Genomic DNA, 14300 nt, shown 5'->3' with positions numbered 1-14300 from the left:
TAATTATTACTGAAATGTAATATGAAATATATTTTGTTTAAAATGTTAGTAAAAGATGTTTGCTATACTAAAATTTTCTCGAAAATCTATGATTTACTTTACTAAGTGTGTGTTTGGTTGGTTGTGAAATATTAGTAGAATTATGAGGTTATTTTACAAAAATAACACCACTTTAAATTGTACCAATCTGTTTACTGTTTTTATAAAGGTTAATTTTGTCTATAAATTGACACCTCAATTTCCAGTTTCCCGGACAACAAAACATTCCATCCAATTTATGACATTTTACTTTTGGATACCGTACAACAAATTGCACATAACTTGATTTTCCCGAAAACATTTATTGTCTGGAATTTTTTTTTTTGCTTTACCAAACATGAATTTAGTATTTATATAAACATGCTTTCTCGAGGAATAAAAAAAAACTCCGTAACAAACGCCCCCAAGGGGCTGATATTTAGATAAAAAAATAATTTTTTTTTTCTCTTCTCTCTTTTGTTTTCTCAGACTAGTGAGTTAATGGTGGTTCAGTAGTCCCAAAATTCTTCCCTTAGTCACTCCATCCAATTTCAAACTTATGATCCATCAAACTGAATACAAAAGCTTACTGGCACATACAGATCCAGGCCAGACCACTAGAGCTGAATTTCAAGAGATTTGCTAAACGAATCATTGATTTTATTCATTATAATATATCAAATTGCTAGTTTTCAAAAAGATTCTGCCATAAACTAATAACAAAGTCAAGTCAACAAAATTAAACAACCGTTGCAACGAATTATATTTAAGGATTAGTTTTGCACGAGTCTCGGGCTCCAACAGCAAATTATTGAACGTTTCATCTATTATCCCATTTATTCTCCGCAACTACTTCCCAATCACCGACAAAATTATTTTCATTAATTTTGGACGAATCACCATCATGAGTACTTAAAAACTTTTAAAATAATTTTTCAAATTTATTAAATAAATAAATAAAGCAGTAACATCGCATGACACCTTTCCGTTCTGCCCTCATCCTTATTTATAAAATGAATATTCATTTTCCGTTCCGTTATTGATAATCATTATAAATGTTAAATATTTTGTCATTCCTAACAACGACTACTCTCAAAAAAAATAAAAAATAAACAAAAGTTTTTGCACCCATCCACATACTTATAAGCAGTGTTTAAAAACTCGGCTCGACTATCGACTCGGCCAAGGTCAGGGATCACGGGATAACAGGTTCAATCGAAGAGTCAAGAGATCACTGTACTGACCCGATCTTATATATTACACAAATATAAATATATATATCCTATACGGAAATATTAAAAAATAAACCACCAATCATCAAAGATTCAAAATATACTTAACATAATTCACCAATTACAACCACAAGTCAATATTACACAACCTAATTAAAGTATTAAAATACCAAAGTACAAAACTCATATTCTAGTGGGTCACTATGCTAACCCGGTTCTATCTCTTTTGAGAAAATCCCGACAAGGGAAAATTTAAAGGAAATAAAAATAAATTTTCGTTTTCTATCAACGGCCGTAAGGATTTCATTTGAATAAGTAAAATTATTACCTTTTTCTAGAAGATTCACGGCACCCAAGTGAAGATTGAAGACGTATAGGTCGTTGGTGGGAGAGAAGAGAGCGATTAGATTTAGATTTGCAATCATTTTTTATTTTATTTTTTAATAAAATAATGTTGTTTCATGGAATTTTTTTTTTAAAAAAAATACGCAGTGACCTCTTTTGACCCCTCTGACCCGGGAATCACTGAAACACGGCTGGATTTTGGGGGTCGGAGGAGTCGATATGCACATAGGGTCCAACTTGTGACCCCAACCCTCAAAGGGGAAGGGTCAGGGTTGACCCGGGAGACGAGGTGAGGTTTTAAAACACTGCTTATAATTAAGAGAAAAAATTATGTTGTTCGTACATTTTTTTATTTATTTTTTCTCTGAAAATTATTATTTTTTATTTTATTCCTAACATTCGTATTAGTTCCATTTTAATCTTTTTTTTTTCGGTAAACCTGATTTTAATCTTTTTAGTTTTCTTCCTCATTGATGTGTTCATTTTCATTTATTTGCTTAATTATATTCACTTTCCTTCATTTTAATATTATATAAATGGATTCAGCCTATTATCCAAATCACCAATTTTGTTATCTATTACACTGAAATGAATTTGATTAGATATATGAATGCTAAAATAAGGGGAGAAAGGAAAAAAAAAGAAAAAGATCAACACTTATAAAATTAGTAGAGGCAAGACACAAGGCTTCACATTCAAAAAGAAAAGAAAAAGGGAAGACTCTTTTTTCATGAATGATACTTTTCAATGTTAAAATTTCACATAGTTTTATCATATGAAAATTTTGCGCTTACATCTTTTTTAATAAATATTCAGAGATTTTTACCTATATATTTGATATGTATAAAGAAGAAAAAATGCCCGATTTGCATCTGTGTTATTTTGGTAAAAGAAGTTTTAAACATATTTTTGTTACTTATAAGGAAAAAGTTTTAAACATATAACATCTATTTATAAGAAAAAGATATTGTAACAATCAAGTTGTATTATTATCAATATTACTACCAATCAATCTCACTGTTAGATCGATTATGTCGATCCAACAGTTATATTTATTTCTATCTTTGTATGATCATGATTTTCCATATTTAAAGGGAAAACATTAAATATGAAAAATCATAACCAGAAAAAGGTGTAAATAAATATAAAGTATTAAATTTGAGAAATCATGACCATACAAAGATAAAAATAAAAATAACTGTTGGATCAACATAATCAATCTAACAGTGAGATTGATTGGTAGTAACATTGGTAATAACACTACTTGGTTGTTATAATATCCTTCCCCTTATTTATAATTTAATTTTTATACAAAATAGTTATTAATTTAGTTCTATAAGTTTAATTATTTACAAAATTTGTCCTTACACTTAGACGTCATTGTTATAGCAAAAAGAGATTAATACGGTATTACAAAAAAAAAAAAGATTAATACGGTGTGATTACAAATTATATAAACTAAATTGAAAAATAATATTTATAGAACTTATAAATTTCGCTACCAACATTGTAATAATTTTGTTTTTATATATACGCAATATTTTTTAAATTTATGCAATCTACTTTATATTATTATTACTTTAACAGAGAATGTTAGAATACTAATAAACAATAAGAATCAAAATAGAAATCTAAGACCTTCACCAAAAAAAAAAAATATAAATCTAAGAAATAAATAGTTTTTCATATAAAAACAAATTAAAAAAAAGTTTCATTGAAAATATTATAATGTAAATGAGAAAGAATGGAAAAGGTCAACAGAAATACACCAAAACACGATGGTTTTAGTTAGTGTTTATTTGGCATGACTTATTTTTAACTTATCTTCTTCTTAAAAACATAAGCTTAACCAATAATTTTATAAAAACTCTATTATAAAAAGAGCTTTTTTTTATAACGAAGGAAAAAACTAAAATATCAAGTTCCAAACTCCTACTAGGAGCTTCTTTTATGATGTAAACCATATTTTTATAATTATTATATTTCTTTTATAGTTTTACTCTTATTCTAAATTTGTATTTATAAATTTTATTCTTTATCCTAATAATCCATAATAATAACAAATTATTTCATATTTCTTATTTTAAAATCATCGAAACAACTTTAATAATCATCAAATAATTTTTAGTTTAATCTTTTAATAATTTTTCTTAATATTAGATTAAAAGTAGTTTTTAACTTAAAAAATAAATGTGTCAAACAGGTTTTTAAAATGACAGAAAACTGTGTCATTTAAAATGACAAAGAATAAGAGAAAAATAAAGTTAATTTGATTTTGAAAAATAGATATATATGGAGTAGGTGTAGAAATGACACTAAAAAAAAAAGGTTAATCATAAATAATAATATGTTAAAACTCGCTTGGATAAATTGTTAAAAAAAGAATATGCATTATTTTTAAAAGTCAAATTTATTTTTGCATTAAGGTTAATATCTAAAAAGTTTTTTTTAATAAAAAATAGTATTTTGAATATCAAATTTCAATAGTTACCTTCGTGTTAAATAATAAAAAACAGCATTTTTATATTAAAAAGCCCACCAGGCGCGCGTGTTTTCAATGAAAGTGAAATAAAATTATACAAATGATTATACAGAGACATTAGAGATTTAGTCAACAAATTATTTTTATTTTTTCACTGGACTAAATCAAATTTATAGACTTCAATAAGGTTCGGACAAAAGTTACGTAAAAAAAAATTAAACGATTATGAATCATGAGTAATTAAAAATTCAAAAAATATTTTAAAATAACTCAGTGGATAGAGTATTGCTTTCGTGGGAGTTATTGGTTCAAATCTAAGAGTAGATAAGGTGTAGCTGGAACTTATACATACCATTGACTCTGATATTTAAAGATTTGAAGGAATTATTTCTTTTTATGAAAACACAAAAGATCATTTATCACAATGAATCGAAATTTAAAATAAAAGAATGTTCATTTTTTAAAGGGAAATGATATTGTAACAACTAAGTTGTGTCACTACTATGTTACTACCAATCAATCTCACCGTTAGATCGATTATGTTGATCCAACGGTTACATTTATTTCCATCTTTGTATGGTTATGATTCTCCATATTTAAAGTGAAAGCATTAAATATGGAAAGTCATAACCATACAAAGGTGAAAATAAATATAAAGTATTAAATTTGGAAAATCATGACCATACAAAGATGAAAATAAATATAACTCTTGGATCAACATAATCGATCTAACGGTGAGATTGATTGGTAGTAACATGGGTAGAGCTAAAGAGTGTGAACTGTACAAATTAACAATAACATTGATTAAATCAAGATTAAATAAAGGGCTCCGGTGTATAGAGAGGACAAGATGGTGAATCAGTATGTTAATTCCTCATCCTTAAATGTGTCTTTCCCTGGTTTTCCCGGATGAGATGGTTGTTGCTATCTGCTCCAATAACGAATAATTGGTTTAACTGAATAACTAAATAAAATAGATAGACCTTCATCAAAGAAAAAAAGGATTAGCTGAGGCTGTTCAAACAGGTACATGTCAACTAAATGATATTCCTGTAGCAGTGGAGATTATGGATTTATGCTAGTAACACAACTTGGTTGTTACAATATCCTTCTTCTTTTTTTAAAATTTTTTTTTTTGAAAAAAATGTTTTTTTCATGTGGTATCAAAATGGCACTGTGCCAGTATATCTTATCCATCTCTCCAAAAAAATAAACATCTCCAGAATTTTTTTTAATTCAACCACCCACGAGTTCAGGTACAAAATACTATTATTAACGCATAGACATATAAAATAGAATTTATTCGAATTACTTTTTCTTAATAAGAAGAGGTATATTAATGTTTAATAAATATTAATAGAATTCAAATATTTATAAAAATCTTCTATAATTCTATCGAATATAGAATTACAATTTATTTGAATTCTATTCTCTAGTCTGAATTGTATTCTCTAGAAAGAAAGATGAGATATAAATAGAAACTAAAATGAATCACTAGAAAATATAAAACAGCAAAATCACATGACGGCGTCTCATTATTTAGCCCTCATCCTTAATTATATAATTAAAGCTCTAAAACATTAAGCTTTAGCCCATGTTGGATAGGGTAAAAATTCTTGCTCACAATAATATTATTTAAGGTAAATATTTTATGGGTCCTCAACAAAAATTATAGGGCTCATTTTAATCCCTTAAAATTTTTTTGACTCGTGGTCCCTCAGAAATTTAAAATAGATTAAGTTAGTCGAAATCATGGTTCCTTTAAAACTCAAAGAAGATCTATATTATTCTCTCAAAAGAACTAACATGAGTCTATTTTGATTTTCAGAAGGACCACGAGTCGACTTTTTTTAAGGAATTAAATTAGATCCCTTGATCTTTGTTGAGGACCCAAAAAATATTTTACTCTATTGTTTACCATGGGTTAAAGGATGACAATTCGAACCCCGCTAGCTGATGTGAGGGCCTCTTTGGTGGGTGATATGTAATCCCTATCGAAAATTCTCAAAGAGGTTGGGTCTTCCTTGACCCTGGTGGGGTACCGGCGTCTATCCCCACCTAAACTTTTTGTTATACAAAAAAAATAAAATTATCCTGCATACAATGAAAAGTTATAATAAAAGAAATTATTTTTGCATACCAAAAAAAAAAGAAATTATTTTTAATTGGATTCAATGTATTCAAAATTATTTTATAAAACAAATATCTAATATTTTTATAAAACATTCTATACAAAATAAATCTTTCATAATTTATTTCTTTTATTCTATATTTTTATAAATCTTTGATGATACTTATACACAAAAATATAAGTTAAATGTAATCAAAATGTAATAATTTTCCTAATAATCCTTGAAAAGTTAGTTTTATGTAAAAATATTAAAGATCATAAATATGTGTAATATTTCTTATTGGGTAATAATATCTTTGCCTCGTATATGTAAAACAAATATTATATTTACCAATATTGTAATATTTTTATTTTTATACGTGATATTTACTTTTAATTTATTCCATCTACTTTGAATTATTATAACTTTAACAGATCGAGAGAGGTGGACGACTCCAAGTCCAAGCCTATAAAAGAAGAAAATGATGTTCATTCTTTGCACTTGCCATCAATAATTTGGGTATGTCTTCCTCTACCAAAATGCATGACGTATTTCTTAGCTTTAGAGGAGAGGACATCCGTACCACCTTCGTTAGCCATCTTCACAATGCTCTGAATAAGGTCAAACTAATCAGAACATTCATAGATTATAATCTTCAAAGAGGAGAAGATGTTTGGCCAAAGCTTTCCCAAGCAATCGAGGACTCGCATATATCGGTTGTTATTTTCTCAGAAAATTATGCTACCTCGAAATGGTGCTTGGAAGAACTCGACAAAATACTCCAATGGAGAAAATGTCATGGTCAAGTTGTTTTACCTGTTTTCTATCACACGGATCCATCACACGTCAGGCAACAGAAGGGTAGTTACGAGATAGCATTCGCCAAACATGAGCGAGATTTTGGGGACAAAGACAGGGAATCCAACAAACAAAGAGTACATAGGTGGAGAACTGCTCTCACTGAAGCAGCCAATATATCTGGATGGGACTCACGAAACTATATGTAATGTCTTTTTCTCTCTCTCTCTCTCTATCTATCTAACTTTTGCAGCCAATATAATATATTTTGCATTTTCATTTAATTATCTCGTAATAAATCTGTTATGGAACAATATAATGGCCCCGTTTTCGCTGTATGAGATGAGGTTGATCCATTTACACGTGGGGATGTGTTTGGAATGGAGGTTTCCTTCTTTTCAAATTCAGTTTTATTTTTTCCTAAGTTGTTTAAAACCGGTTTCAAAAACATTTTGTTAACATTTCAAGATTTTTTTTTTTTCAATTTTTGTTACCTGAAATAGGAGCGGATAGAAATAGTATTTGACAAAATTAATTAATTTATGTGTTGGCGAACAAATTTTTTTTTTTTTTTTTTTTTCCTATACACAAAATGAGAAATATTTTTCTTTCTCAATCACCCTTCACCACTATCATCATCACCACCACCATCTCGACACGACCACCGCCACCATCGTTGCCGCCGTCGTCGTACCACCACTGTCGTAATCACCACTATCACTATTCACTACCACTATGCTACGTCACACCACCACTACTATCACCGTCAGCACCATCGTCACTAACCACCACTACTATCGCCGCAGCCACTGCCATCACTACCACCACTCCCACTATGCCATCACCACCACCACCACCGTCACCACTACTATCACTACCACCACCGTCACCAACCACAACGATCACCGCTGCAGCCACTGCCATCACCACCACCACCACCACGCCACTGTCATTGCCACGACCACCACCTCCATGTCACTGCCACCATTACCACCACATCCATGTCATCTCCACCATCACTACCACCATGCTACTGTCACCACCACCACCACCACCACCGTCACCATCCTACAGCCACTGTCGTCATTCCCCCACCATCGTCAACATCATCGTTACCACTACCACCACTAATGCTGCCACCATGTCACAACCACCACCACCACCACACCATGTGAAAAGAAAAGTGATAATCCAAAAAAAAAATTATGCTTAATAGGAAAAAAAATTATGCATAATATGAATATTTTTTATTCTATTATTTGTTGTGTTATCAAATGCAATTCTCAGTCTCGGAATAAAAATAAAACATGTTATCAAATACATTTTTTTTTGAAATCATTCCAAAGCACAGAAATAAAAAAGAATTGTATCTTTTAAAAAACAGTAACAGGAAACATAATAGTTGTCATGCACACTCTTAATGGTTCAAAATCAATTTCAAATAAAAATTGATTTTAAAACCAAATTTAAATGAAAATAAATTTTAAATCAAAATTACATATGGATAGCTTTTAGCTTATTAAGGCTTATGATTATTGTTATGTTATTATTACTTCCTATTTTTGAGGTAAACAGGAAGCATTCGTTTATCAAAAAAGAAGGAAGCATTCATATTTGATTTATGAATTTTTAGAGTTATGAAATATTTGTTATTAATAATAATAATAATAATAATAATTTAATGTGGGATACTTTTAGAATAAAAATTGTGGATAAAATTTTCCAGTTAAACATAGTTATATAAAAGGTAAAAACATTTCTGATGTTGTTGAATATCCAGCTAGTAATCTTGATTGTTGATTCTCATTTATCTCCCATATTTAATGCTTTCACTTACCTTTATATGGTTATGATTTCTAAATGGACATCCACCAACTTGAAAAAAATATTATCCTATATAAAATGTGTAGATGAAATGTTAATGATATATAATTGAAATGAGTGGTGGAGAATATTAGTAATAAATTAATAATAATGAATTTGATTCGTTTAGAGTGGGAAGTAGATGGAGAGAGGGGTTAGTCAAGTAATGGTTATGAAAAGGGAGAATATTGGATTGGTTAGAGGTTAGTAATAGTAATAGCAAATGAGAACAAGAAATAACGATAACATTGGTTAAAATAATAAAAATAAAAATAACAATGAAAAAACGTTCATATGAAAAGGGGGAAGCCTATTGTAGCGTACAATGATTTGTCACCACACACGCGGTTGTTTTTTTTATAAACATCGTTAATCTGCAGATCCAACATGAATCCTTATCCAATAGGATAAAATAAAATCAATAAAAAAACATAGTCTTCGAAATAGTTTTTATTATAAATAATTTTTTGACAAATGGTTACAGCTGGTAGAATGTTGTTCAACGTGTATCTCCCCTTGTGATCAACGGAATGTAGTTACGTGATTGGTATTTGGTCCTTCAATATGCATTTCTCATTCTCCCCAAGTTTAAAAAAACAAAAACTTTATTATCAAATAAATATGATAATAAGATGTACTAAAAAGAATATGTTTAATTCTTTTTATGTAAAGTCCATTAAAATTAAATTCTTCTTGTAGTGTGGTAGTAGATAATATTAGTTTGAGAAAAGTTCAAAAAAAAAACCTTTGTGATTTACTCTTTTATCATTTATCTTTTATGATTTTTTTCTATCCAAGTTCATCTTTAATACCATTAAAATTTAAGTTAATTTGTCCATTTTACCCCTATTTGACCCCCTAAAAGTGTCATTTACACCCATATCTTCAACTCAGATTGCATCAATGATTGTTTAACTTCCTGTGAGTTGTTCCATCTGTCTATAAGCCAAATTGTGGTAGAATAGCCATTGTAATTTGTGCTTAGACCAAATTTTGATTAAGCACCGTAACTTCTGTTAAAAGTAGGCCTCAAAAACATATATTGCTTTTAGTTAAAACTGTATTAGAACTTTAAAAAAAATTCATTCAAACAAATGCATTGAGCTTAAGGAACAATTAAGGGTAAGTTAGAACTATCCAACAGGCAGAAGAATTAGAGAGAAAATATGTACTATCTCATTCATGGTTGAAGTTGTGTAGCATTTATAGCCATTACAAAGGAAGGGAAAAGTGCCTAACACAATTGTGCTAGCTGTGATATACTATTTTCGCCTTTTAATCCTATATTGTGATCTATTCTCCCCTTTGCTATGCTTTGCTATCTCCGTCTTTCTATTCACAATAAAAACAGTTAATTAGTTAGCGAAACAAAGGATAAAAGAACATAGGATGTTGTTACATAACTTTGGAGGGACGTGCTTGCCACGTAGGAGGTTTAGATGAACAGTTCCAGAGTTGTAAATGAGATTTCTTGGGGGTGAGAGGGATAATATGGACAAATTAATTTAAATTTTAACGGTGTTAAAAGTGGATTTGGATGAAAAAAATTATTAGAGGATAAGTAATAAGAAAAACCATACAGGGATAAATGATAAAAAAAAATAAGGGGTTTACTAATCTCATATTACATGAAATAGTACTCTCATGTGAGTGATACAAATATAAGGGGTCCATAATTTAAAATAAAAATAAAAAAGAAAAAAAATTAGCACAAAATTCTATGGGTGTATGACATGAGATATCTATAGATATCTTATGCAGCATGAGACTATCATTTTCCAAAAAGTAAACCACCATGAAATTTTTGAACTTTTCCCTAATAATTTTTGTAGTGAGTTTTGTTCGTGATAAATTTAATTAATATTTCCTCTTGTCTATTTTTTGTTCATATATGCTAGGGAAGAGCCTCAACTCATCGAGAACATTGTCAATGATGTATTGCAAAAACTGGAATTGAGGAAACCTAGAGAACTGAAAGGCATTGTAATTGAAAAAAATTGTAGCAATGTTGAATCATTAATGAAAATAATTCGAAAAATTGGAATTTGGGGCATGGGCGGGGTAGGTAAGACGACCATTGCTAAAGTCTTGTTTGCCAAACTCTTTCCCCAATATGACAATATCTGCTTTGTGGACAATGCAAGAGAATTTTCCCCTAGTAAGCTTCACTTTGAGCTATTCAAGGAAGAAATTTCCTCATCTAATGTTGTAGGATCCTCATTCAACATGAGGAGGCTCACTGGCAAAAAAGTTTTCATAGTACTTGATGACATGGATAATTTAGACCAAATTGAATATTTGTGTAAAGAGTACCGTTACTTAAGTCCCGATAGTAGACTCATTATAACAACAAGAGATCGGCAATTGCTTCATGGAAGAGTTGATTTCATATACGGGGTCGAGGAATGGGAGCGTACAGAATCTCTGAAGTTTTTTTGCTCAAAAGCCTTCAAACAAAGCAAACCCCAAAGTGGTTTTGAGGATCTCTCAAAAATGGCAGTTGATTATGCAGGGGGAGTTCCATTAGCTCTTGAAGTTTTGGGTTCATATCTTCATTTGAAAAGTGCTAAATTTTGGAAAAGTACTCTCAGAAAACTCAACGATTATCCTGATAAGAAAATTCAAAGCGTGTTAAGAGTGAGCTATGATGATGGATTAGATGCTCTACAGAAGAAGATTTTTCGAGACATAGCATTTTTTTTCCAAGGAAAAGAGAAAGATCATGTCCAATCAATTCTAGATGCCTGTGGTTTCGAAGCAAGTAGCGGATTAGAAGTCCTTGAAGACAAAGCTTTGATAACTATTTCACATAGCAATGGAATACAAATGCACAACTTGCTACAAATAATGGGTTTGGAAATAGTACGCAAAGAAGATGAAAATAATCCCGGAAGACGTAGCCGATTGAGGGATAGTGAAGCTCGTGAAGTAATTGAGAAAAACAAGGTACGGAAAAGAAGCACAGACCTTTTTCAAGACATGTTTTTATATAGAAATAGTAGCTAACCTGATATCGTTTTTACTTTTGGTGTTTTGTCAGGGGACTGATGCAATTGAAGGCATAACATTAGATTTGTCTCAAATTAAAGATTTGCGTTTGCCTATTGACACATTCACAAAGATGGAAGCCTTAAGATTTCTTAAATTATATATTCCTTCGGGTCAGATACGTTCTAATAATACATACATCGACCTTCCTACAGTTCTTAAGCCATTTTCTGACAAACTGAGGTATGTTGAGTGGACTGGATACCCATTTGAGTCTCTTCCATCACCTTTTCGTGCTAATTTGCTTGTGGAGATTCGCATGCCGCACAGTAATGTTAAACAACTTTGGCAGGGGACACAGGTAAAGATGTAAACGTACTTATGCTTACCATAATTTTTTTTTTCAAAAGGATTTTTCATTTTGATGTCTTCTATTGGATTGTTACAGGAACTTGATAATTTGGAGGGAATTGACCTAAGTGAATGCAAACAGTTTTTATTCCTTCCGGATTTGTCTAAGGCTTCAAGACTTAAATGGGTGAATCTCTCCGGTTGTGAGAGTTTGTGTGATCTTCATGATTCTGTTTTATCGGCCGATACACTTGTTACTTTGTTACTGGATAAGTGTACAAGGCTATATAGTGTTAAAGGCAAGAAGCATTTAAAGTCTCTGGAGACAATCAGTGTCAATGGCTGCTTAAGTCTGAAGGAATTTGCAGTGTCTTCGGAATTACTAGAGAACTTGGATCTAAGCAATACAGGAATCCAAAGACTGGACACATCAATTGGGCTTTCAAAGAATCTTAAATGGCTAAACCTAGAGGGTTTAAGACTCGGGCATCTTCCAACGGAGTTATCTTGCTTGAAATGTCTTAGGGAGCTGAAGCTTTCTGACAGTGGACTGGTAATTGACAAACAGAAGCTACATCATCTGTTTGATGGCTTACGATCTCTACAAATACTACATTTGAAGGGTTGTATTAATAACTTATTTGAAATCCCTGACAACATCAAGTTCTTGTCAGAATTACAGGAATTAAGGCTAGATGGAAGCAATGTGATAAGCTTGCCTGAAAGCATGAAGGATCTTCAAGAGCTTGAAATTCTGTCCTTGGATAATTGCAGGGAGCTTCCGTGCCTACCAGAGCTTCCACCCCTCATCAAACAGTTATATGCCGTTAACTGCAAGTCATTGGTGTTCGTGTCAAATTTAAAGACTTTGGCAAAAAAGATGTTAGGAAAGACCAAACACATTTCTTTCAAGAACAGCTTGAAATTGGATGGACATTCACTCAAATGTATTGTGGAAAACCTCCATTTAACAATGATGAGTGCAGCATTGGACAATGTCATAGTAAGAACATTTCGGGTGGACGTCCACAGATTCAACTATAACAGTGTTGAGGTTTGTTTACCAGGAAGCAGTGTCCCAAGGCAGGTCAATAATACAACAACAGAGTCATCCATTACCATCAATCTTCCTCACCGTTCCAACTTGCAGGGCTTCATTTACTCTGTGGTTCTTTCTCCAGCCCATGGAATGAAGAAGCATGGCGCTAAAATAAGATGTGAATGCGCCATGGCAGAAGGTACAAAGGTTACATGGTTAAAGACTGATATCACGGAATTGAAGTCGGATCATGTTTATGTATGGTATGATCCATTCCATTGTGACAGTATTCTCAATTCTAATGAACCAAAAGTTCGTTTTAACTTCCGAGTTGCAAATGATAAGGGGGAAGTTGATGGTTCCATCCGTGTTAAAGAGTGTGGGGTACACCTCATAAGTGTTTCAGAATTGCTCAGTGTTTTACCGGAACTGGACTTGGATTCAGATAAGAAAATGGACTTGCAGAAGGGATTGGAGAAAGAATCAGGAAGTAGCTTAACCTTAACATCCAAGATCTGATGAGAAGCAAAGCAATAAACAATCTTCCAGTTATGATGGTTTAGTGGGCGGTATGCAACTTTTTATTCTCTTTCATTCATTTCCATACATATTATTCTTATTTGCTTTTTCTTTATTCCCTTATTAAATCAATTGCAGTTTTTGAATTATCTTACAAAAAGGAAAGAGATTTACAACAGGTGAAAAAGTCCTAAGAGTGTACAAAACAGGCCCACTAAACTGTTTTAATAGGTGGATGGCAAACTCGTGATTTTCCTCACATTTCTTCTACTTTGTCATCATAGGAAGGCATAAGTGTGAACAATGGGCTGATGTGGCAAGCTAATGAAAGTTGGATATGATCAAGAAGGATGGACAACAAGCACGTGGCAAAGACTCATTTCTTGGAGGGATCCAAGATTCTGAAAAGCTTCAATCTTCAATCTTAATTCTGTTTAGCATTTAGAATTCTGAACTCTGTTATCGAATTTGTGGTCTGTACCTCTTTAACTTTTACTCTTCTGTTTCTGAATTTGGTTATGCAATGACAATTTATATCCTTGTTGTGAGTTTGT

At 31.3% G+C, this 14300-nt stretch overlaps 1 protein-coding gene across 1 annotated transcript; it reads left to right on the top strand.

The window, feature by feature from the left end:
- Positions 1 to 6709: 6709 nt before the first annotated feature.
- Positions 6710 to 13746, top strand: LOC133313049 (disease resistance protein RPV1-like). Its single transcript, XM_061514355.1, has 4 exons — positions 6710 to 7191; positions 10748 to 11795; positions 11890 to 12198; positions 12286 to 13746. Exons 1-4 carry the CDS (start codon positions 6710 to 6712, stop codon positions 13744 to 13746), a joined length of 3300 nt encoding a protein of 1099 aa, XP_061370339.1.
- The last annotated feature ends 554 nt before the right edge of the window (positions 13747 to 14300 follow it).

The sequence above is a fragment of the Gastrolobium bilobum genome, unplaced genomic scaffold (assembly GCF_033153095.1).
Source record: "Gastrolobium bilobum isolate Gb01-03AN ecotype WA unplaced genomic scaffold, APGP_CSIRO_Gbil_v1 utg4095, whole genome shotgun sequence".
Taxonomy (NCBI): Eukaryota; Viridiplantae; Streptophyta; class Magnoliopsida; order Fabales; family Fabaceae; genus Gastrolobium; species Gastrolobium bilobum.
This window is presented reverse-complemented; position numbering and strand designations above follow the sequence as displayed.